Source organism: Sarcophilus harrisii, chromosome 5 (assembly GCF_902635505.1).
Source record: "Sarcophilus harrisii chromosome 5, mSarHar1.11, whole genome shotgun sequence".
In the NCBI taxonomy this organism is placed as follows: domain Eukaryota; kingdom Metazoa; phylum Chordata; class Mammalia; order Dasyuromorphia; family Dasyuridae; genus Sarcophilus; species Sarcophilus harrisii.
Genome location: NC_045430.1, coordinates 19,444,348 through 19,469,563, shown reverse-complemented (window position 1 = coordinate 19,469,563; position 25,216 = coordinate 19,444,348). Strand labels below are relative to the sequence as shown.

General features: G+C 40.3%; 1 protein-coding gene across 1 annotated transcript in view; it reads left to right on the top strand.

The window, feature by feature from the left end:
- The window catches only part of RFX4 (regulatory factor X4), a 110,471-nt gene that overhangs the window by 39,579 nt on the left and 45,676 nt on the right, over window positions 1–25,216 (top strand). The window contains 4 exon segments of the mRNA XM_031940132.1: window positions 6,323–6,402; window positions 6,405–6,445; window positions 20,997–21,058; window positions 23,009–23,222. Coding sequence (XP_031795992.1) covers window positions 6,323–6,402; window positions 6,405–6,445; window positions 20,997–21,058; window positions 23,009–23,222 — 397 coding nt within the window.

Sequence of the window (25,216 nt, the reverse complement as noted above, 5' to 3'; positions counted from 1 at the left end):
AGTGCTTAGCTCAGCATCTGGCACATAGTAGGCACTTAATAAATACTTGTTTCCTTTCTTCAGTAGCATCCTTAACATCTGGTAATGTACCAGATAGATTTAGTCACTTCTCCCCGACACAAAGTTCAATTATCTTAGAGATCCAGAAAACAAAATTAGAAAAAACAGGCCAAAAGAAAGGCTCACTTTTGGCCTTGGGGAGATGTCATGTTCAAAATCTTGGAAACATTTTCCTTAGTGTAGGATCATGATTTTTTGATCATGAAAGACCAAAGCTTCATTGGAATTTTGACTGGTGTGGATTTCAGAAACTATCCTCAGAGATTATCTAGTCCTTCTTCATTTTACAGATGAGAAAACTGCAGCTGACAGGGAAAATGATTTCTCCAAAGTCCCATCGATAGAAAGTGGAACACTCGGGATTTGAACCCATATCCTCTAACTCTGGCACTCTTTTGTTTAAGCCACAAAGACGGTGGGAGTTGGGGGGGAAGTACCAGAGCTCAGATTTCAGTTCAGTATAAAAGGAAAAACAACTTTCTAACAATGAGAGAATCGACTGCCTTGAGAGTAATGGGCTCTCCATCAGTTGAAGTGAGTCTATAAGTGGTAGCTCAAGGACTCCTTGTCAGGGATGCTATGGAGGGTACTTTTGCATAGGGCCTTTCTGAAATTCTGTATGCTGTCTTTCAATATTCTCTAATCATTTATATGTGTGCTCTTGCCTGCCCTGGTCTTCACATTCAACTGTAAAACACTTGAGGGCCAGGACGATGTCTTCTATTTCTTATATTTCTGTATCCCTTAGCCTACCTCGCATAACCCTGGCAGTGTAGAAGCTGCAAAAAGATAAATACAGACCATCTTCAACTTTTGCAGGGACAACTTTCTTAGAAAATGGCAAAAATTCAAATGCTGATACACTGAAATTTTGGGAAATAAGAGATTAGGTCTTAAACCATCAAAAACTGTATTATTTCACTACAGATTACAGAAAATATACTTTTCATATAATTATCTATAACAAAACATTAATTCTGATAATATGTGCTTTTCCTAGCCATAACTATAAAATTATTAACCACAAATTAACCACAAAAAATTATTAACCATAAAATTCAGCATGCAAAATAAGATTGGTTAACATGCAAAACACTTTTCTTGTCAATAATTCCTTAGCATTCTGTGATCTTTTGTCAATGAAAAAAATTATTTCAGACAATATTCACTTTTCATATCACACGAAATTGGTAGGAGAGGTAGCCTCTCCCCAAACTTGCCCACATCCTCTTCTCATTTTTTCTTCCACTGTACATAATGTCAATATGTGTGGTTGTCAACATGAAAGCAAAAATGAGGTTTCTAATAAAATCCCATGTGTGCTTGAAGTCATAAAAGTTAAATGCACAAGATAATTGTATAACTATATATACATATATTGTATTTAACATATACTTTAACATATTTAACATGTATTGGTCTACCTTCCATCTAGGGAACGGGATGGGGGGAATGAGGGGAAAAGTTGGAACACAAGGTTTTGCAATTGTCAGTGCTGAAAAATTACTCATGCATATAATTTGTAAATAAAAAGCTATAATAAAAAAAAGTTAAATGCATGAATATTGAAGATTGTACTCAATGGAGTGAATTCTTTAAAAAATAGCTTTTTATTTTTCGAAATATATGCAATGCAAAGTTTTTTTTTCAATAATCACTCTTGCAAAACCTTGTGTTCCAAATTTTTCTCCTTTCCTCTCCCTCTTCCCTAAAAAGAGAGTAATCCATTATAGGTTAAACATGTGCAATTCTTCAAACCTATTTCCACATTTATCATGCTGTACAAGAAAAATCAGATCAAAAGGGGAAAGGAAATGAGAGGGGGAAAAGCAAGCAAACCAACAACAACAAAAGCTGAAAATACTATGTTGTGATCCACATTCAGGCTCCATAGTTTTCTAACTGGATATGAATGACTCTTTCCATCAAAAGTCTATTGGAATTGCCTTGAATCATCTCATTGTTGAAAAGAGCCAAGAAGGGGCTGAATTCTTAACTGTGCAGTACTGTCCATCGCTAAGGTCCCTGCCCTCCTAGAAGTTATTTTCTAATTGTAGAGATATATAAAAATCTATGTTAAGATTCAAGGAAATATATATCATTCATTTCTTATCCTAGCACAGAGCCTGGAATATACCAGGCGCTTAATAAATGCATGTTGGTTGATTGATTAATCTAGCTAAACTGATTCAGCTATCTCCAAAACCAGTTTTCCCCAAATTTCCCATTAGTTGTAGATTTTTCTAAATCCTTAAAGAGTTATTCAGATTCAGACATATTTTGTGAAATCCTGTTCATTTTTCTTTTGATAAAAATGTCTGACACAGATAAGTCTGGAAAGATATGAAAAAGAGAAATTTTTAAAAACTAATATAAGATCTCACAGTGTAGCCATTTTGGGGGAGGTGGTTTCATTGGCGTGGGGAAATTCTGGGGTGAAAGCTCTTTCTAAGTATATGAATCCTCTCTTTGTCTTAGAATTTTTATTTTTTTTTGCTGAGGTAGTTGGGGTTAAATGACTTGCCCAGGGTCACACAGCTAGGACGTATCAAGTGTCTGACCAGATTTGAACTCAGGTCTTTCTGACTTCCCGGATGGGGCTCTAACTACTGTTCCACCTAGCAATCCCTTTGTCTTGGAATTTTAAAGAGTTGCCTCAAACACTGAAAGGTGTGTGACTTGCTCAGGATCACACAGACAGAAATGTGTTAGAAATGAGACTTGAATTCAGATCTTTTGGGCTTTGAGGACAGTTTTCTATCTACAATACCAGGTTTACTTCATACTACAAGATTATTATTTCTATTTTACAGATCAGGAAACTGAGGGTTTAAGGGCTTAAGTACCTTGCCCAGAACAAACAGACAACATATATGAGAATCAAAACTTCAACTCCAATCTTCTTAATTTTAAGGCTAGGGTTTCATCATATTGTCTTCCATCCTCTCTTAAATTTAAAAGAAGTTCACCTTGCAGCAGATCCTTGAAGTAACTAGGATGCATATATCTCTTCTACTGGTAGGGCAGCTAGGTGGTTCAGTGGATAGCACATTAGCCCTGAAGTTAGGAGGATCTGAATTCAAATTTGCTCTCAGACATTTAACACTTTCTAGCTGTGTGACCCTGAGCAAGTCACTTAACTCCAATTGCCTCAGCAAAAAAAAAGAAAAAAAGAAGAAAAAAGGAAAAGCTGTTTCACAGGAATTGGTTTGAACCAGAATTTGGATCCAGATCTTCTCCCAGAATGGAACATTTTCTTCTCATTGACGTTTTGGTTTGGTTTTGCAATTGCAATTGGGGTTAAGTGTTGCCCAGGGTCACACAATATTAAGTGTCTGAGGCCGGATCTGAATTCAGATCTCCCAGGGCCGGTGCTGTATCCACTGCCCATCTGAATGCCCCTGAATATTTTCTATTATCCCACTAAATACGTACTTAGGTATATTCAAGAAAGCCCAGCTTTAAGATAAAAATGGGGAAAACATAGTCTCAATATTGTGACTTTTTATTGCAAATATTGGTACAGAAAACTCTGGGCTGTTATTGTCGGTACCTTCACTGAGGTTTTCAAAATGCATCCTATGGAGAATGGGCTCCGTCAGCCAGCAAACCAGCAGCCTCATTATCTCTCCATAATAGGATGAGGCTAAATTCAAATATGATAAAGTTGTTAAATAGAAGATAAGAAAATGGACCGAGTGGGGGGATTTTTCTTTTTTGATCATTAAGAAGTTGAGGTCCTAATGTGGCTTTGTTCGCTATGTCAGGCTAATGATCCCTTCTGAAAGAGAGGAGAAAAGAGGGAAATTTCGTCAGATATGAAGAGAAATAATTAACAGCTTTTCATTCTGCCAAGGGAACTGACGTCCCAATTAGTGACAAGGGGACACAAGCGGACTCTCTGGTCTTTGAAAAGAGGTTTTGTTGAAGGTCTATGAATTTGGGGGAAAGATGCCGTGATAATATTCCTGTGGAAACTCACAAAAGAGAGATGTTTCCCTTACAAAGCGACTGCATTCATCTGTCCATAGAGCTTATTAAAATGGCCATACACCACCCAAATGACTCCAATGGAAGCCGAGTCTGTCGGAGGGACAAAACACACATAGAAATTTACTTATTGAGGAGGAATCGGGCTTTTATAGGTAACTGATTAATTAGTTCGGAGTCCGCAAACCAATTGCCCGGATCTGATAACAATGGTTCGCTGCTCCTGGCCGGGATATTGAAAATCATGTAATTTAACCTTTCCTTGTGAGTCCTGGTGGCTTATTTCACAGCATCAGAGTCAACAAATAGATGGGGTCATTTAAATTTCTTTGAGAAGGGCTTGACAGAATAATATTTCATGGGATCAGTGGTTTCTCTCGGTGTTTTAACTAGATCACAGAGAGATGTTAGACTTTATTTTTTGCCTCATGTTTCTAACATTAATATAACACGGTATCTTGGGGACACATGATATGTGCTTAACACTTTATTAGTGATTGATCTCTTCTTTGCCCAGCTTCTAGAGTTTTTCTCACTCCTACTGACATCTGGCCTTGGCAGGGAGAATGTTCATTTATTTTATTTGTATTGGAAAAATCTACTTCTTTTTCTTGTATCTATTTAGTATCTATACCTAGATACTAAATATTAGATTGTAAGCTTCTGAGGGCAAGGACTATTTCATTTGCACATCCCCAGCAGATAGACCACTTATTCTTTTCTGAGTAACTCATTGAATGGATTGAATTTGAGGGATTCAGCTTTCTCTTCTATAAGTGAGGAAGTTCTAAATGATCTCTGACATCTCTAAAAATCTATGCTCCCCTTGCTAGGCACTTAAATGAATTTTAGCTCATTTTTTAAATTAGAGAAACTATATCATGGAAAGAGCAGGTTCATAGAGCCTAGCTCCAAAAACCTCTAGTTATATGATCTGGATAAGTCCCTTTACCTTATGACTTATTGGAAGTAAGTATAAAAATAATGATATTACATTCTTTGTAGGTTCATTTTGGAGACAGGGCTTAGTAATCCCCAAAAAGCTGTAAGTTATAGGATTGTAAACTCTTTATGAAAATACAAAGACTGTATGTAACTCAACTTTGTATCTTCCAAAGTGCCCAGCACCATGTTTTAACATAGCAGATACTCAATAAATGTTAGCTAACTTTCACTAGTTTTACTTTTATATATATATATGAATACTTTAAATCATGTGTGCATATGGATTTTCTGTCCCAAATACACTGTAGAAAATAATCCGAAAGAATACGTAAAGGAAGATTAAAATCATACTAGTACTTCTGGTCCCTAAGAAAGTTCAGTCCCCAAATTGTAATAATATAATAGACAAGTATAATAGACAGGCAAGCATGAAACCAAGTAATACAGTTGGATTGAAAAGTCAATTGAAATTTAATTCCAATTTAGGCATCAGTTAAGTTCCTATCCTGTGTAAAGTACTGTGATACCAAGATAAAATTATTAGAATGCTATTGTAAAGGTTCTGCATTTGCTCGCTCAATAAATAATTCTTAATTCATTCTTTAATTCAACAAACATTTATAGACACTTACTATGTCTTGGATATTATACTGTGCGCTGAGGATACAAAGACAAGACTCAAATAGTCCTTGCCTCCAAGGAGTTTACATTCTATTCAGATTGGAAATTCATTCATTTATTAATTCAACAAGCATCAATTACTTGCCAGGCATTGTTCTAAATACTGAGAATATAAAGACAAAACCAAAAACAAGGCAGTTCTTCACCCATTTTATATTCTGTTAGGGAAAATATAAGATGTAAAGAGACGAGTACACACATGTTTGTTTGAGGAAAGGGAGTGAGAACCAACAACCCTGGGGAAGAAAAAGTCTCCTCAAGTGACAAAACACAAGGATTGAGTCTTGAATGAAAAGGGGTATTTTATGAGATGACGAGGAAGTGCATTCCCCTCCACACTACCCTATCCTGTCCAATCCTTGTTTCTTTTTCCATAGATCATTTAGAGCTGGAAGGGATCTAGTTTAACCCCCTCACTTTGCCAAGTAGGGAAAATGACCTCCCCAATGCCACAAATGTGGCAAGGATCCAAGGTAGAATTTAAACCTAGTTTGCTTGACTCCAGTGCAAGAGCTTTTCTCTCTGTTTTAGACTGATGGATAAATAATAAATATATAATAATATAATATAATAATAAATAAATGGATAAATAAATAGTAATCAATCTGTTGATACTTATTGGGCTGGTTTGACATTGTCTCTCCAGGCTGGAGGAGAATTATGAGATTGCAGAAGGTGTCTGCATTCCAAGGAGTGCACTCTACATGCATTATTTGGATTTCTGTGAGAAAATGACACACAACCTGTTAATGCTGCCAGCTTCGGAAAGGTGAGTCCTAAAACCCAACATCTGGTGTGTGTGTGGAGGGGGGATTTTAAGGTAAGCTCTCACTTTATGGGAAACTAACGGTGGGTATTAAAGGTTGATGTTGGGTCACATATATATATATATATATATATATATATATATATATATATATATATATATATAGTGGAAATGATATATAATATAATATATATGAACTGGTTGATTTCATAGTTCAGAGTCTTTAGAGATCAGAACCCCAACTTCCCAATATATCTAATCATTTTGAGAATTGCTCCCTCAACAACACAAATCACTACTTCAGACTCATTCATCCTAAGCAAGTTGCCCAGGTCCATATCCTCCAAAAAATTCACCATTGGGATCTATGCCCTGGGTACCTTCTTTGTATTCTTTTAACAGTGCCATCTCCTCCTCATCCCATGCTTAGACTTAGGTGTCAGAGCTGATGTTTCTGGGTATGTTTATAATACAGTTAGAACCCTGATTGCTGGCCAGCCAATCCTTTGGGTCAATATTAATGTAGGAATTGTCATTTCTGAGAGAGAGAGGATATTATTGAGCATTCTAGTACATCATCTAAAGAAAATTATCAGAATGTTCCTTTAAAGCAGGAATTCTTCACTTTTCTTTGTATCCTAGATTCCTTTGCCAGGAAGCCTGGGAAAGCCTATGAATCCCTTGAATTATGTTTTTAAGTGTATAAAACAAAATTTATGGGATTTTCAAAGGAAACCAATTTTATTGCTGTAAAGCTTCATTAGCTAATTGGATGGATAAATATCTCAGTATTTTGGCACTTCAGGAATATCTCATTCCTCCCACATGGGTAGGAATCTATCTCCCAGTGTAGGTCACAGCCACTCTATGGCTTGGGAGATAATTACTGGTGTGGAAAAATCCAATACTCAGCCGTTCTAGCAATGGGGCTCTTTGAACTTAGCTAGGCTGGTCCAGCATTGGGTCCTTACCTGAAGCCCTTCCAGGTTGAGGAAAGCTTTTGGAGTCTAGCATCTTCAACCTAACCTTTGATAATTTAGGGTTCCTAAGAGAACATTGTACACGGTAGCAACAAGATTATATGATGATCAACTGTGATGGATTTGGCTCTTTTCTTTTCTTTCCCCCTTCTAGTTTATTTATTTATTTTTATTAAAGCTTTTTATTTACAAAACATATGCATGGATAATTTTTTCAACATTGATCCTTGCAAAACTTTCTGTTCCAAATTTTTCCTTCCTTTCCCCCACCCCCTTCCCTAGATGGCAGGTCATCCAATACATGTTAAATATGTAAAAAATATGCTAGGGATTTGACTCTTTTTAATAATGAGATGATTCAAAGTAATTTCAATGGACTTGTGATGGAAAGAGCTATCTGCATCCAGAGAGAGAAACACAGAGACTGGATGTGAATTAAAGCATAGTAGTTTCACTTTTTTGTTGTTATTTGCTTGTTTTTTTTCTTTCTCATGTTTTTCCCCTTTTAATATGATTTTTTCTTGCGTAGCATGAGGAATATGGAAAAATTAGAAGAATTGCCTATGTCTAATCTATATGGGATTGTTTGCTATCTTGGGGAGGAAGGAGGAAGGAAGGGAGGGAGAAAATTTTGAAACAAAGGGTTCTACAAAGGTGAATGCTGAAAACTATCTTTGTATATTTGGAAGAATAAAATACCATTAAAGTTAAGGGGAAAAGATAATTGAGAGTTTTCCATCCTACCCCATTCCTAGTGAGGCACCAGAAGAAATATCTAGACAATTTAATGAAAGTCAAAGAATCCTTGGCTGGAAAGAACTTTAGAGGCCATCAAGTTCAAACCCCTAACGTATAGATGAGGAAACTATACCCCGGGGGTTCAGGAAGACTTGCTTAAGGCAATATAGAGAATAAATAGGAAAACTGGATTTGAACTCAAGTCCTCAGACTAAATCCTAGCTATTGTTGTTGTTGTCCAGTCATTCCAGTCATGTCTGAATCCTCATGCTGCCATTTAGAGTTTTCTTGGCAAAGATACTGGAAGGGTTTGCCATTTCCTTCTCTACTCTTGTAAATTAGCCCTAGTTAATTGATAGTTCTTAATATTTTCCAAATAATTGAAAGAAGTATCTGTTAAATAGTAAATAGTAATTAGAGAGAAAGCTACAAATGACAGGCTCTTTGGATTTTGAGCTGGAAAGGCCTTTGAAAATTATCTAATCCTACTCACTTATTATACAGATGAGAAAAAACTGAGGTTCAGTGACCAAAGTCAGAGAGACCAAGAAATGGGGGGTTGGGGTTAAAAGCCAGGTCTCCTGCCTTCTCAGAGGTCAGTGTGTTTTCCTCTCATTCTCCAAACGTCTTGACCTTGACACAGATGTGTGGCAAATGTATTGAAGAAGAGAGAGAGAGGCAGGGAGATCATTGAGGAAGCTATTGTGATGGTCTGGACTAGAGGTATCAGATTAAACCAGATTAACCAGATTAAAATATAACTGGGAAATATTTAACAAAATAAACAAAAATATAAAAAGACATAGATAATATTAATTGGGTTAGGGTTAACATTTATTAAACACCTACTATATGCTAGGGATCGTGGTAGATGCCAGTGGTATAGAAACAGTCTGTCCCTTCATGGAGCTGACATTCTCCTCCTCCTAGCATTTAGTAAGTGTTTAACAAATGCTTTTTTTTTTTTTTTTCATGGACAAATGGTCTAATGGAGCATGGTAGCCAAAGAAGTGTGCTTTTTGGTTGAAAAGTGAGAAAAATAAGAAGTGGAGATTTGGGGAAGTAGATCGATATGCCCCATCCAGGAACAATGGCAGAAAAGATTTCTCGATAAAATAAAAGATTTGCTTCTGAGGGTTAAGGACTTATCAGGCACTCAAAATCTGCAGAGAAAAGACTTGAACCCATAGGCTCCCAACTTCAAGGTCAATTCTCCATCCACTATCCCCTTCTGCCTCATTTGCAAAAGTTCATTACTAAACCAGAGCTTAGACCTAGTGTTTTTTCCCACAAAATCCCCCAGCTGCCTTCAAGAAATGCAGAGTTCTAGGCAGAAGTTTTTGCCAATACTCCAAGATGCCCCGGAAATCCGGATGGCTTTCCAAGAGCAGGAACAGAAGGTGCTGACAGAAAGTTTCCAAACTGAGCTTGTTGAATCAAACTCCCAGCCCATTTGCCCTTCTTGGGGGTGTCTCTGTCTATGCAGCTGTCATCTCTTTCAGAGAAAGGGTTTAGTTGTTCTGGGAAATCTTCTGGAATAATGATGGATAGACCCCCTTTGAGCAGACCTCTGGCTTTATGATTCATCTGTGAACTTTTAACTCTGGTGTGCTATTTTTTTCTTAAGTTTTAGAGAAAAAAAATTAGACTGGTGATTTTTTTAATGGCAGATTTGAGAAGTCATTGATAGGAAGAAATGAGTAGACATGAAACTCTGGCTTTATGGGACTTTCTGGAGTTAATAAGAATAGCTGACATTATTATAGCACAAAAAATATTATATCCATTATGCAACTTGACTATTTCTTTTGAGGGTATTTCTATCCTTTCTAACCTACAAGTCAACCTTGAGTCTAAATAATAATTAGCCTTTATATCATTAATGTTTTATATCTATATAATCTCATTTGATCCTCATAACAATTCTAAGTGGTAGGAACTACTATTATTCCCATTTTGTATATGAGGTAAACAGAAATTAAGTGACTTGCCCAGAGTCATATCGCTAACAAATATTTATGGCTGGATTTTTTTTTGGGGGGGGGTGTGGAGAAGGGGAGGCAATCAGGAGAAAGTGACTTGCCCAGGATCACACAGTTAGTGTGGCTGAATTTGAACTGAAGTCTCTCTGGATCCAGATCTAACATTGTGTTCTCAGCACCATCTAGCTGCTACTCTCTCCTTATAAACAACCAGTGGTTAGGAGGAATCTACAGCTGAACTCCAGGCTCAGCTCTATCCACTCTGGTGCTACTCAGCTACCACCATTGCAGGAAGTTCATAATCTGAAACTTAGGACCCAGATTTGGAGTTTGATAAGAGACATCATCAGCTGTTCAGGAAAGAGCTTTGGTAACTCAGGGACTATTTATAGGGTCAGGAATTGAGCTGTTATTTGTTCACTGTGGCAGAATTTGCAGTAGAGAATGCTGGGTTTGGGGGCAGAGGTTTGGTTTCGAATCCTGCTCTGTCCTCTGTCATTTATTATTCTCTAGGTGGGTAAGATGATGGATTGCAGTAGGCAGCCTCTCAGGGGGGTGCTGAAGGCTCAAGTCATGGACCACAGAGAAATGTTCTAGTCTCCTGGGTCTGACCAGCTGTTCTTCCTCATATGTACTTGTTTTGTTTTGTTTTGTTTTTACTTAATCACTCAGTTTCTTTATCTCTAAAATGGGGATGAACTTAGTGCCTCCATCACAGGGTTATTGTATCAAAGGAAATAATATAAATACTAGTCACTGTTGCTTTGTTTCATTTTTTTCCTTGTGGCTATTTGATTCTGGCTTAATAGGCAAGAGACCTTACTCTAAACTTCTTACTTGGGCTGGAAAAGTCATTCTACAGCCCAGACTGGGTCACCAGCGGAGGCCTTGTGACATCCAGGAGTCCTTGGAAAGGATTCCAGGAAAGATCTGGATTGAGTCCAGAGAGGTTTAATATTTTTCACCAATCCACACAGCAAGCAAGTTTCTGGCACAGGATCTGAACCCTTGTCTTCCCAATCCCAAGTCCATCTTTTAAATGACTTTAAACGCCTGAAAGAGATGTTTGTATTGGATCCTTGAGGCTAGAGGGAGCCTTTGGCCTTTCTTGAGCTGGCAGGTGACACTGTCAGATCGATGCCTTAGCAATTTGGATTTGCACAGGCTGCAAATCTGCAGGTTTGGATTTTTTTTTTGGCATCTTCTGAAAGTTCATTCTTCCTACTTGAAAGAAAAGTGTTTAACTTTTAGATCTTGAAAGGGAATTAATCCTAAAAAACATTTTCCCCCTTCTGGATGAGCAGATGACTTAGATGAATCCTGTCACCCTAGTAAAAGGAAGAAAAAAAAAACAATTGTAATAATCTTGCATTTCCAGCTCAAGGTTCACCTTTATGTTTGGGGGACACAGCAGAAATTGCATCCATGGCAAATTCAGGTAGAAGTACTTTGTTATTGAGATGATGCCCAATGAAACTCCCAGAACACACCAAAGAGATCCTTGGAGAATTGTGGCCATCTCAAAGGAAGGGCAGCATGGCATCATGGGAGGGGGAGTATACATGGAGAGAGAAGAGACATGGCTTTGAATCCTATTTCTGATATTATGAATGAGAAAAAAAAACATGGAAAAATCAGTCATTAAGCACTTAAAGCTAGATGCTGGGAATACAAGTATAAAATCAGAGACAAGCCCCCAGAGATCTAAAGATGTGGAGGAAGGGTGGCCACTTATCTTCCAGCCATACTGGCCAGCTTGTCTTTTCTCTGATATAATCCTTCTCCCACCTCTGTGCCTTTGCTTTGGCCATACCCCCTGCTTAGGGTGCTGTCTTTTCTCACCACCTCTGAGAATCCGTGACTTCCTTTGGTTCTCTGCTCAAGCTCCAGGCCTTTCCTGGCCCCCCAGCTGCCAAGGCCTGCCCCCTAAGGCTACCTTCCATCTTCTCTGCACTTAATGATGCACAGGTGATCTCCCCTGACATGATCCCTGATTTTAAATGCTTGAAAATAATCTTGTTGAATCGGCTTCGAAGCACAGTGGACAGATCACTAGCTCTAGAATGAGACTCTCATCTCTGATAATTGCTGCTTGTGAGACCCCTCAGGCTCTCTTCAGTTTCCTCATTTGTAACATGGAGAGGTTGCACAGCAACCTGTCTAGCTCTAAGTCCCTGATCCTAGGATCCTTGGGATCATTCCTCTGGACTGGAGTCCAGACGGGAAGTTGGTTCCAATGGATGGAAGGTAAAGGGGAACAAAAGGTCCCCTTCCCAAATATCAGAGCCAACTAAAGATGGAATATGAGGCAAGGAGCTCCCTCTGACTAGAGGCGTTCCAGCATTTAGCTAAGTGTATACTGTCTCTATTTCCAAATGACACAGGTGATCACTTATCCAAGAAGCCAGAGAGAGGGATGGTTCCTAAGGGATGGAGAGTGGGAAGGAGAGGAAAGAGCCAGATAATCGGGCAGCTAGTTTCCTTTCTAACTTTGAGACCCTCCCATTCTGGGAGTTCTCATGCTGTAAGTTTTATTTCCCAGCCTCTGCTGAGTAAATATTTGTTGGCTCGGTTTACCAAGAGTCTGTCCCAGTATTCGTAGTCTGTCTCAAAGGGTCCTGTGAAGAATGCACAGAAAAGGCATTTGAATAAAGGAATAAAAAAAAGAATCTCTCACTGTTTGCCAGGCACTGTGCTAAGGAAGCAGTCCCTGCCCTCGAGCAGCTTAGGTTCTTTTAGGGGGAAACAGCATGGATGCAGAGCAGGAAAAACAAACTCTATGCTGTTGCCCCCAAACACCCCCTCAGCCCAAGGTGCCCCCAACACTTGGACATCCATGGATGGGGGAGATCCCGAAGCATCTGTCCAGGACTTCCACTTTGGAACAGTTCTCCCCTGACAGTTACTAATTCTTTACACAATTTCTACTCTCTTTTCCTGGTTCTGCCCTCGGGGGCCATCCTGGCAAATTTAATCACCCTCTTCTATATTTTGTCCGATATTTCTATACTATAATATTCTATTGCTGTTTCCTTCTCAGCTCATTTTGCAATTGGGGAAACTGAGGCAAACAGGATAACATGACTTGGCACAGCTAGTAAGTGTTGCCATTTCTTTCTCCAGCTCATTTTACAGAGGGGGAAACACACAACCCTTCAAAAATTGATGACGACTCTTACGTTCTCTGAAGTCTTCTCTGCTCCAGGCTGTACTTTCTGGTCCTGGCCAGTCTCAAGGCTCTTTGCCATGCAAGCTGCCCTCTTCCAGAGGCTATTGAGTCCTTCTCCAGATGCTCCTGATGGAGCCTGACCAGGGTGGACCACAGGGGGACTAGGACTTCCCTTTTCTTGGACATTCTGTCTCTCCTCACCCTATAATGGAGGCAGCTCTCGCGGTTTCCATGCCCCACTAGGGACTTGCCTTGAATTTGTCTTCCATTCCAGGTGAATGGCTTGTCTGGACCTCCCCCCACCTTGTACTTGGGAGGCTGATCTCTTGCTCAAGCCTTTCAGCTTGTCCCTGTTCATTTCCCCTTGCTTGTTTGGGTCCGGTGCTCCAGCCTGCCAAGACCTTTGCTGGAGTCCTGACTCCGTCATCCAAGGGGGTTAGCTATCTCTCCCTACTTCCTGTCATCTGCAGATTTGATAAGCACGCCATGTAGGGCCCGAGATAGACTTGGTTCAGGGCCAGCTGGCACTAGATTTAATTGCTTTTTTTTTTTCCTGAAAGGCAAGGCTGGGGATGTTGCCAGAAGGAACATGATAAGTCTAGTATATGAGATTGTTAAATGTTTGGACTCCAAAGTGTAAATGTTTCGTCACCATCATTTGTCTCGCTATTGTTCTCTCATCATTTGTAAAAAAAAAAAAGGGGGGGGGCTATGTTTTGTGATTTGTATTTTTTAAAAATTGTCCAACCCCCCCCCCCCCATAGCACATGATTTGTAAAGAGCTCGGTTCTGGGCTATAATTATTCTTCTTTTCTCATTTCTACTTAGAGTCACAAAACAGAGTCCCAAGGAAGGGACCTTGGAGGTCATTTAGCCCAATGCCTAAGGGGGGACCTGACGCCCAGAGAGATCATTATCATAAGTTCAGGGCTGGAAGAGATCTGAGTGAGCTCTGAATGATTTCAATCCAATATAACTGACTTTGCTCCAAATAATTGGAGAACTCAGCTTGGCATAATGGGTTTGGGTCCTGGAGACCTCGAGTGGCTATACTGGGGCTTTGAGGAGATCCCTTCTCTCTCTCGGAGCCTCAGTTTCCTAGTCTGTCAAATGGAGAGATTAGACTAGAAACTCTCTGAAATCTCATCCAGTCATGGGTCCAAGATCCTTTTTAGGAACTATCTTCAAAGTCAGAGATACTTTCCTTTGAATCTCCTCAACGATAGCAAAAATTTGCCCTAAATCAATTTTTTTTTTTTTTGGAAATGGCTAAGAAGCAAGTAGAGTGAATATTTTTGGTGATTAAACTAGGGATCCCATTTGGGGCAGGGGGAGGTAACCTTACAAACATCAGAGAAGGACTGGAAAATGAGATTTGATTCCTGCTTGGCTCAGTTCTTGGAATGACCATCTCTTCATTTCCTACCCCATCCTCTTTCAGACTTCTTTGGGCTCCCCCATTAATCCCCCTAAACCTCACCTTTGGGAAATCTCATCATCTTCCAAGAGCCAGTAAGCTTTGGGATGTAAAGCCATCCCCCCCAAAAAAAGTCTCTTCTTTACATATAATCTAGAGGGAGACCTATAGCTACGATAAATATGAGCAAAGGAGATTGGACTCTCAATGAGCATTTATTAAATCCCCACTATGTTCCAGATATGAGTCTGGATCCTGCAGACACAAAATGGCTCCTGCCTTCACAGAGCTTCAGTCCAAGCAGATTGACTACCTTGTGTGGATTCTCAGTGAGCTTTGGAGGCCATTCTGGAAACGTTTTGAGGAAGGAGCAATGGTAGCCCGACAGAGTCAGGGTCCAGCCTCCTGAGGGAACTACTTTGAGGCTGAATGCATAAACTTTAATGAGTTCATTGGGAGGGGGAAGGAACCATAGGATCATTCTGTGAGCGATCTCCTCCTGGACTGAACCAGGGAAGTTTCGCAAGGCCGGTTTCTGTACATTCAGAGAAGATGGCCATCCTGGCTGAGTCTAGGATGGCAGAGCAGGAATAACAGGCCCTCTTTCCCTCCCTCCACCCCCTCCCTCCACCAGCTCAGAAAAGCTCCCTTCCAATACCCTTAGCTCCCAGATCTCCATCGGAGCCCTATTTTTCCCACAGCCCTGTGGAGCCCCTAGCCCTGTCACTAGAGGCTGAAAGGGAGAGGGGTGGGATTAACGCGTAATTAAAGGGAATTTGGAAGGCTGAGATGTTGGGGAATGTTAGATCAGTTGCTGGGACAGCATGTGGTGTTCTTTAGGCAGGCTTCATTGAGCCCACACAAAACAAGAAAGGGGAGCTGCCTAGCTGTCTGCTCATTTATCACAGCCCCACAAAGGCGCTGAACTGTTTTCTGAATTTGGCCCTCGCTTCTGGAATGATACCACTGTGTTTGGGGGCCTGAAACCCAACCGCCGTGGACTTTCGGAACCAGAGGAGAGTTTGGGAGCCCAAGAGAGGAGGATGGGAAATTGTCTGTGGCTTGCAGGCCCAGGAGAAGCGCTTATTAATAGTTAAATAGAAAATAAAGTCTATTTTCCATCCCCCATCCCCCCTGTTTTTGGTCATCACTCGGAGGAGGAGGTGCTAACTGGGACACAACTCTCTCTTTTGCTCTGGGTGGAAAAGTCTTGACCTCCACTGGGGCAGAATTTCATGCAGATGGCCTTTTTCCTCTCTTCCCCCCACTGTAAAGGACAAACTTCCTGACTTTGGAATTATTATTTAAAATCAAATGGCTTCTATAGTTTCTTTTTCTTTCCTTTTTGGGCACAAAACCCACAAGATCATAAGTCAAGAGCTGAAAAGGAGCTCAGATTTATTCCAGCCCCCTCATTTTACAGATTAAGGAACTTGGGGCCCCCATTTGGAGAAGTGACTTAATACAGATCACACAGCTAAGAAAATTCAGGGGCAGAATTTGAACCCCAAACTTCTAACTACAAATCCAAGACTCTAGATTTCTCATAAAGCCAAAATACAAGTGTTCTAGAAAGGAGGGTGCCATAAATCGACTCAAAGAGTACCATTCTGTGGATTTATTCGATTAATGGTGTCTGAGGTCTCTTCCAGCTCCTTGTGCAAAATCTAGGCGCTTATGAGGTATCCCACAGTCTTCAAGAAAGATATCCCTATCTTTTTGTTGTTGTTGTTGTTTTGGTTTTTTCCTGAGGCAATTGGAGTTGAGTGACTTGCCCAGGGTCACCCAGCTAGGAAGTATAAAGTGTCTGAGATCAGATTTGAACTCGGGTCCTCCTGACTTCAGAGCTCTATCCACCGTACTACCTAGCTGTCCCAAGAGATACATAATCTTCATGGCCTCATATCTTAATAGTCTTCATGATCTCAGAGATCATTATTATTGTTGCTGTTTTCTGGGTATATGTCATATTATTTATTTCCAGATATAGGACCACCCCATTAATCAGCATTTGATCTCTTATTTCTACCTTATGGTCATAGATTCATGGATCACAGGGCCACAGATTTAAACATGGACCATTCATCCAACCCCCTCATTTTACAAATAAGAAGACTGAGGCACAAGGAGGGAAACTGGCCTAGGCTAAGACCTGAATGTCTTTTTCTTGAAGGCTATGAGAGAATTCATAAATTCATAGGATAGGTTTAGAGCTGGAAGGGATATAAATCTGGACCTAGACGGGATCTCAAAGACTATCTGGTTCAACTCCATTTTACAGCTGAGAAAATGGAGGCTCATGGAAATGAAGTGGTTTTCCCAAGCTCATACCATATACTTCCATACTTACATGAGCTTCCATACAAGCTCATCAGTGGGGTACTCCCTCCCTCCAAAAGTGCACATGACAACCTATCCCCAACATCATCCTGTGTTACTCTTGTCCAAGGCTTCCCATAAATCCTCTGCAGAGGAAAGGCCCAGTGTCCTGGAGACCTTCCCTCAGTGGGTTTGTGGTTGTTGCCCAATCATTCCTGCCTCTTCATGACTCCATTTTGGGTTTTCTTGGCAAAGATACTGGAATGGTTTGCTATTTCCTTTTCCAGCTCATTTGTCAGATGAGGAAACTGAGGCACACAGGATGAAGTCATCTAGTCATACATCTAGTAAGTGTCTGAGGCTGGATTTTAACTCAGGGCTCAGCACTCTATCCACTTTACCACCTAACTGCCGTCAATAGGCAACCATCTTTCATCCCTTGTTTTTGACTGAGCTACTTTTCCAGTCCCATATTTCTTGACACTTCTTGCCAATAAGTAATTTTTGGTGATATGCTGCAGTCCACTCTTGCCCACTATGGCACTTTTCATTGGTCTTTAGGAGGGAGTATCCAACTCATGAGCTCATAGATTCAAGAAAGTATGGAAGCACATGGGAAAACCGCTTCATTTCCATGAAGGCACATATTCCATGTGCACCTTGACACCCCTAGTGTCTGGCACGTAGTAGCCACAATATCAATGCTTCTTTCTTTCTCTTTCCCCTCCCTTTGAATGAATAGATACATTCTCAAAACATAAGTAGAAAGAGCACTTATTGAACACTGGCTAGGTAACAATCATGGAGTTAAACTCTTATGATACAAAGACAGACAAGCAAGATGGGGAGTGACATTCTTATGGGAAAAAAAGGACACATTAAGGAGAGCCAGAAAGGGGTGAGATGAGGCCAGTGAAACTTCATTCATCTGAGCCCGAGGTGGTCCCAGGGACAGAGTCCATCTGACCAGGAGATGGAGATTCTTTGCCACACCAGAGATAGAAGAAGTAAATGTAACCTATTAAATAAAATTGGTAATCATAACTTAAGAGCATAGGAATCCCTTCCCTGATAGACTTCTTTCCCCTCTCATCAAGGATTTGGCTCTTCAATGTTCTTGATTTTATTGGAGGGAGGGGATATTGAAGCTCTCCCACCTCTAGATAATTCTTTTTAAAATTATCATTATCTTGGATTGATATCTTTTCCATTGCTCCAAATCAGAAAACCAACACTTAGAATAGAATAAAAAGAAAGAGAAAAAAACAATTTGGCCAAATTGACCAACATATCAATTGAGTATGAGTATGTGGTATATACAGTATTCCACATCCATGATTCCCCACATCTATAATAAAGGTTTATTAATAAATAAGGTTCTTTCTCGTTCTAAATAATTTTCCAAGGAAGATGCTATTCTCGTTCAATTGGTCCAATACTGGAGGGAAGGGATGATGAAACTCTTCCAATTCTAGTGACTGAGCTCTAGCTATGGATAATTCACCCTGAGAGTATCACCAACCTGATTTTGCTCTCAAAATGCTACTGCTCTAAATGATTTTCTTTTTCAAAATTATTATTATCACTTTTGATTTTTACCTCATCTTCATTTCCACATATATTTCTTCTACTGACCCAAGCCAGAAATATATAATAATAAAATAAAAAGAAAGGGAAAGCAAACAATTCAGCAAAATTGACCAACATATCAACTGAATATGAGAGTGTGTGTATGTAGTATTCCATACCCATGATTCCCCACCTCTATAATGAAGGCTTATAAATAAATAAGGTGCTTTCTCATTCTAAATAATTTTGCAAGGAAGATGCGACTCTAGTTTAATTGGTCCAATCTGGGGGAATATTTCCCCTAATCTGAGCTGTTAGTTTGACGATGTTATGGCTCACGCTGATATTTAAATACATTGGAAGATGTAAAGGACTCTACAAAAGCAGGGGTATAAAAAATGCTAGGACCAGGTTGTACTGGCTCCTGAGAACCAATTGTTAAATTTTCCGTTCAAGTTTCAGAAAATGGCAAATGCCACAAATTTGGGTTTGATTTATGTTTTGTTGATTGTCTAAACTTAAGAAAGTGATAAGGAAAATCGTAATCATAAAGATTAAGCTTAAGAGTGTGTTGTGTACAGTTTTTGCTACAAGTGGTCAGGTTTTAAAATGTTTATCACATCCCTAAAAGTTGAATATTGTTATGATTGATTTTTTTCTTGTCCTAATGAAGGCTGGATACTGCAAATACTGCAAAGTCCAAAATGACAATTTCTGGTTGAGTCATCCCAATTTTTTAAAAAGCCTTCTTATGAGTCAGAGGCACCCTAATGCTTTCAGTTTAATTCTCTGTTAAATATGGGCTCCTTGTCCTTCTAAGCCCCTCCTTGCCACTCCCTGGACCATCTCTGCACTTTAACAGGGCATGGCGCCTGGCACAGGAGAGTTAGATGCTCTTGGATCATCTGATTGATTACCAGCTTTAAAGGGAGTGAGTTTCAATATGATGTTTTCCCTTGAGGAATAAGCTCTGTACAAGAGAAAGGATTATAGTAACAGCTCATACTTTCTGTAGTGTTTTAAGGTTTATGAAGCTCTTTCCTTCTGCCTACTCTGTCAGAGAGATCATACAACTATTAATATCTACATCTTTTGGATAAGGAAATTGAGATTTAGGAAAGTCAGGTACAGCACAAGGAAGTGAAAAGAAAGTTGACAGTGAAAGCTGAAGATCCAAGATCAAATGTCTGCTCTTAATATTACTCAGTGTCACTAATAAATATCATTAATGACCAATTAATATCACCAATCACTAGCATGTACTACCACTAATTACTATCATTACTGATGAATAGAAATTCACATTAATTAATAGTGCCGAATATTGCTAATTACTGCTTTTGTAGGTTTTAAGCAAGTCATTTAAAAGCACCACTCCTTTAGTTGACCTCATCCATAAAATGAGAGTTCTCCAAAGTCCCAGAGCCCTTTCAACCCCATGACCCTCTGCCCTGACCAAGGTCCCATAGCCAGTGAGCATCAGAGCCAGGATGGGCACTTGAGGAGCAGTCCAAGGATAGGATTGTACCAGAAATTCATCTGAAGAAAGAGGAGGGAAGCAGGAATTGTCCCAGAGAACAGAAAGGGGAGACATGGGCAGGAGACAGACCTCCAGGGAAGTTGGCTAGAAATCTACGGATTCCTGAGAGCTTTTTGGCTTCTAATTTTAGCTCCCAAAATGCAAGACCACAAGTAGGCTTACAGGAAAAGAAGTGATGATAGTTGCTTCTCTGTTCTTGGTTGTTTTTTCCTCCTTCTTTCCTTAAATAATAACCTTTTATACTTTTATTGCAACAAGTGGCCGGATCAGCTCAGTGGCACCAGTCATGACTTTGATTGGCTAACTCCCTTTGGCAGGGATGCCCACTAAGAAAAACCCCTTTCAAATGTGCTACTTGGGCACCAATATTCCTTCACTTCACTATCTACCTCCCTCGATCTTTCCTGTTCTCTTTCTGCAGCTGCCCTTCGCCAAAATAGATATTGGAGAGAGTCTCCAGGCATAGTCCACCAGGGTGCCATGTTCCATCTCATGTTACCCTCCTCTCTTCTCCTACAGCCTCCTTGGAGTGAAAGCCTTTGTTACAACCTGCCTTGTGACATAAAAGTGACATAAAATGACATAAAAGCACATTGTGTATGTATATACACAATATACACAAAGCCATATAGTATCAGTGCATGCATGTCTACAAATTCATATATTCACACATGTGTGTATTTGTATAGACCTATATACAAAGCAACAGAGGTATCTATATACAAAATATACATCCATAAGCACACAATCTGTGTGTACATTCCACGCACACGCACATATCCATGCATGAACCCACTTTCTCCATTTTGCTGGGTGACCGATCGATGTCTTGTTTTCCAGATCATAAGACAGCAGTTCCCACAGCTAACCACCAGGAGACTTGGAACTCGGGGCCAGTCAAAGTGAGTACCCCGGGGTCAGCCCAGATCAATATAATTCACCGTAATAATCTTCTCTCTCTCACTTGCTCTGGGTATGATGTTGTGCCAGATCCTGGAGGGAAGGAAGGAAGGAAGGTTTTGTCCTTTGGAAAGACAAAAACCAAAGACGTGGGTTATGTTGGTATGGAGAACACCCTGATATTCAGCCAATCAGCAGGTATTTAGCAAGCAGCGGTGATGTATTGGGCACTGACCCAAAGGGCGCCATTAAAAGGAGATCTCTTCTCTGGCCAGCAGATGGGAGGAGGCTCTCAATTTGTAGATGGAAATTCTCAGCTGATTTCCATGGGCTTGGGGGAATATGGCTCTCCCTCTAAAAGGAGAGGCCCATGGAGTTCCTTTACATTCACAACATACAAATGATGAGTCATACCTGATCTCTTCTTCACTATTCATTTCAATTCTATTTTATTCATCAAACATTTTAAGTGCCTTCTCTGTATCAGGCCCTGTTCCAGGTACCGGGGACCCTAACAAAATGAAACCCTCTTGTCTGCACTGTTGGGAAGAGTTTCACATAGTGATATGGTCTGCAGGCTGATGGAGGTCCTTGCTATAGAGCTGGACAGGAGTGATTTTTATGGCCTTGAAAACACTTTCTGTGCCTTTCTTTGTTCTACCCTAGCCTGAAAGGTTCTTTGCAGTCTGAAGAGTCATGAGACTCTGGCATCTGGCTTGAAAAGAGCTCCCTCCAATCCGTCAGTCAGTCACTAGGATTATACTGAGGTTCTATTGCTTGGAAGGCATTGTGTCAGGTTCATAAACAACCAAGTAAGAGCCAGATTCATGTGCCAGAGATACAGAGAATAATGGAACAGTTCCTGCCCTCAAGTCCCCTCCAATCTAACCTGAAATTTATTAGTATCTTTTCCTGAAAGCAGAATAACACATGGGCATTATTTCGTACTGTTTCCTCCCACATAGATAAGAATAGCTAATATTATTCCTATTATTCTTTAGAGGGAAGAGAATTAAATACAAAAAGGCAAAGTGACATAAGTGCCAAAGTCTCAAAACCACTCATTGGCAGGGAAGCCAATGCCCAGCTTACCAGGCCCCGGAGAAACATTGGGAGATTTGCCTTAATCACCCTGGCCTTGGCCCAGCTGCAATTTAGAAGGGAAAGCTCTTTAGTTGTTAATCTGCTTCCCCACTGGCTCTCTCCTAACCTTGTACAGGGAGGAGAGTTAGGCGGGAGCCCTTAACGTGTTCCACACTATGCTCCCTCACGAATGTCCAGCTCCCACTGAACTCTTGGTGAGATCAGTACTACTCGGTCCTTCCAAAAAAGAAAAAAAATAGAATGTTAGATCTGGAAAGGCTTTTGGAGACCAACTGGCCCTATCCCCTACAGCCTGGAGAGTCTGCTGTAGGTCTGAACTGTCTGACCAGCAGGCCAGCCACGTACCAACAGAAAATGTCCATTCCACCATGCTGTAACACCAAAGATTCAATTCTCACTTTTTTCATATGTGAAGACTGTTATTTGTAGCTGGGAACTGAGCTGAGAGTCTTCAGCAAAGTTACCATGGCAGACCTCAAAAGTCCTGAACCCTACACCAGCTTCCCAGAACTCCATAGGACTCTAGAGCTAGAGCTGAGAAGGGGCTTGGAGATTATTTAGCCCAATTCCCTTATATTACACATAAGGAAACTGAGGCTCAGAGAAGTAAGTGACTTGTTGTAGATCATATGGACAGACCTGAATTTGAACCCAGGCTCTTTAATTCCAAATTCAACCCTCTTTTCACTGCACCATTTTCAATTCATTTAAATTGAGTTCGTATTTATTAAGTGACTACTGTGTGCTCACTTAAACCCCTCGAGTTGTCCCAGTTCAAAAAGAGATTAAGTTCTCCTGGGAAGTTGGTTTGATGATGGAATGCTCAGGTCATTGCCTCTCCGTCCCAGGTACCATTACTACGGCATCGCTGTGAAAGAAAGCTCTCAGTATTACGACGTGATGTATTCCAAAAAAGGCGCTGCTTGGGTCAGTGAGTCTGGGAAGAAAGAAGTGAGCAAGCAGACAGTGGCATACTCCCCCCGGTCCAAGCTGGGCACCTTACTGCCCGAGTTCCCCAACGTGAAAGACCTGAACCTGCCGGCCAGTCTGCCAGAGGAGAAGGTGGGTAGCCACGCTTGAAATAAATATTTCTCTTTCTGTCTGTCTCTGTTTCTCCTCCTTTTCTCCTTCCTTTCTGTATCTGTCTCTTTTTCTATCTCTCTGTCTCTCTCCTTCCTTTCCTCCTCCCTCTCTGACTCTGTGTCTTTTTTCTGTCTTTCTCTATATATCTGTCTCTTTGTTCTCTCCTTCCTTTACTCCTCCCTCTCTCTGTCTCTGTGTCTCTGTCTCTTTCTATGTCTCCTCTCTCTCCTTCCTCTTTCTATCTCTATGTCTCTGTCTCTGCATCTATCTGTCTTTTTATTTCTCTGTCTCCCCTTCCTTTCCTCCTCCCTCTCTCTGTCTCTGTGTCTTTTTTCTGTCTCTCTCTATATCTGTCTCTCTGTTCTCTCCTTCCTTTACTCCTCCCTCTCTCGGTCTCTGTCTCCTTTCTCTCCTTCCTCTTTCTATCTCTATGTCTCTCTCTTTCTGTGTCTGTCTGTGCCTTTATTTCTCTGTCTCTTCTTCCTTTCCTCCTCCCTCTCTCTGTCTCTTTCTGTATCTCCTTTCTCTCCTCCCTCTTTCTATCTCTATCTGTCTCTTTTTTTGTCTTTCTGTATCTTTATTTCTCTGTCTCTCCTTACTTTCCTCCTCCCTCTCTTTATCTCTCTCTGTTGCTCTCTCTCTGTTTCTCTGTCTCACTTTCCTTTCTTCTCTATTTTTAGGCACTTTTTCCTGTCTCTATGTCTCTCTGTGCATCTGTCTCTCTCTGTATCTCTGGATGTCTCCTTCCTTCTCTTTCCTCTCTTTTCTCTCTTTGCATAAGGATCCATAACTGCCATATAATGACCACAAATATCAAACAATACCCAGTGCATCTGAGATGCTTTTCAGTAGGTTTACATGTGCTGAGCATCTATCCCGTAGAAGATCCTGTAATGGGAATCGATGACATGGTGGTTACTGAGCCACAGCCTCTGCGTTTGAGGAGTGTCCGACTTTAGAAGGAGCCTTATTCATATAACCTACCAGTGACTGGGGACTCCCTCGGCCCTCTCCCTAAATCACTCTTATCAGACTCCAGCTTTCCATGAGGCTTTTGAGCCTTGGAGCCTTTCCTTGAACATCTCTGCAGTATGGGCTGCCCCAGCGAAAGAATCCCAGGATGCTCATTTCCCAGAGCTTGTGGGAGATGAGAAGCAAACAAGAGTCTGGAGACAGGAAGGTAACATACTGAACTGTATGGGATAGTAATAGGTAAAAGTATAAAATTTTTTTTAATTTTTAAATTTTAAATAAAATTAAAATTAAATTTAAATTTAAATTAAATAAAATTTTAAATTAAGTTTAAATTAAAATGAAATATTTTAAATTTTAATTTTAAATTCTTCATTAAAATAAAGAAAGAAAGAAGTAAAGGTGACCTCCCATACTTTTATATGATGTAGGGTCCAAGACAAAGTGATTGTTGGGCAGTGTGATAGCTAGTGTAGATGCCATATATAATGTAGATTATGAAATAAATATCCCCATAAATGAGTTATCATTTTTGTGCTCAAGCTCATTTCCCCAGAGGAATAATACAGTCTGTTTTTTTAATTATTGCAATTCAGGCTTCTGGAGTGCTTTAAGGTTCATAATGAAGTTACTTCACAATAATAATATAAGCTCAGGAACATAAATCCTCTCTACTGGCTCTAGAGACGCCCTGCCTCTGATGCTTCCTACTTATACCATCTTAGAGAAATCACTTAACTTCTCTGGACTCAGTTTCCTCATGTGTAAAACGAGAAGGTTGGCCTGCATGATCACTAGGTCCCTTCCACCTCTCGATCTCGATCTCTATTTTACAGATGAGGAAGCTGAATGTGCCAGAAGGTTCATTTACCTGGTTAATAAGCATCAGAGCTAGAATTCAAACACAGCCTCTAAATCCATTGATCGTTCTGCAATATCCTTGTAAGCTGGAAGGAAAATGCTAAGCCTTGAGGCACCTTTTAGAGGAAACCAGAGGCGAT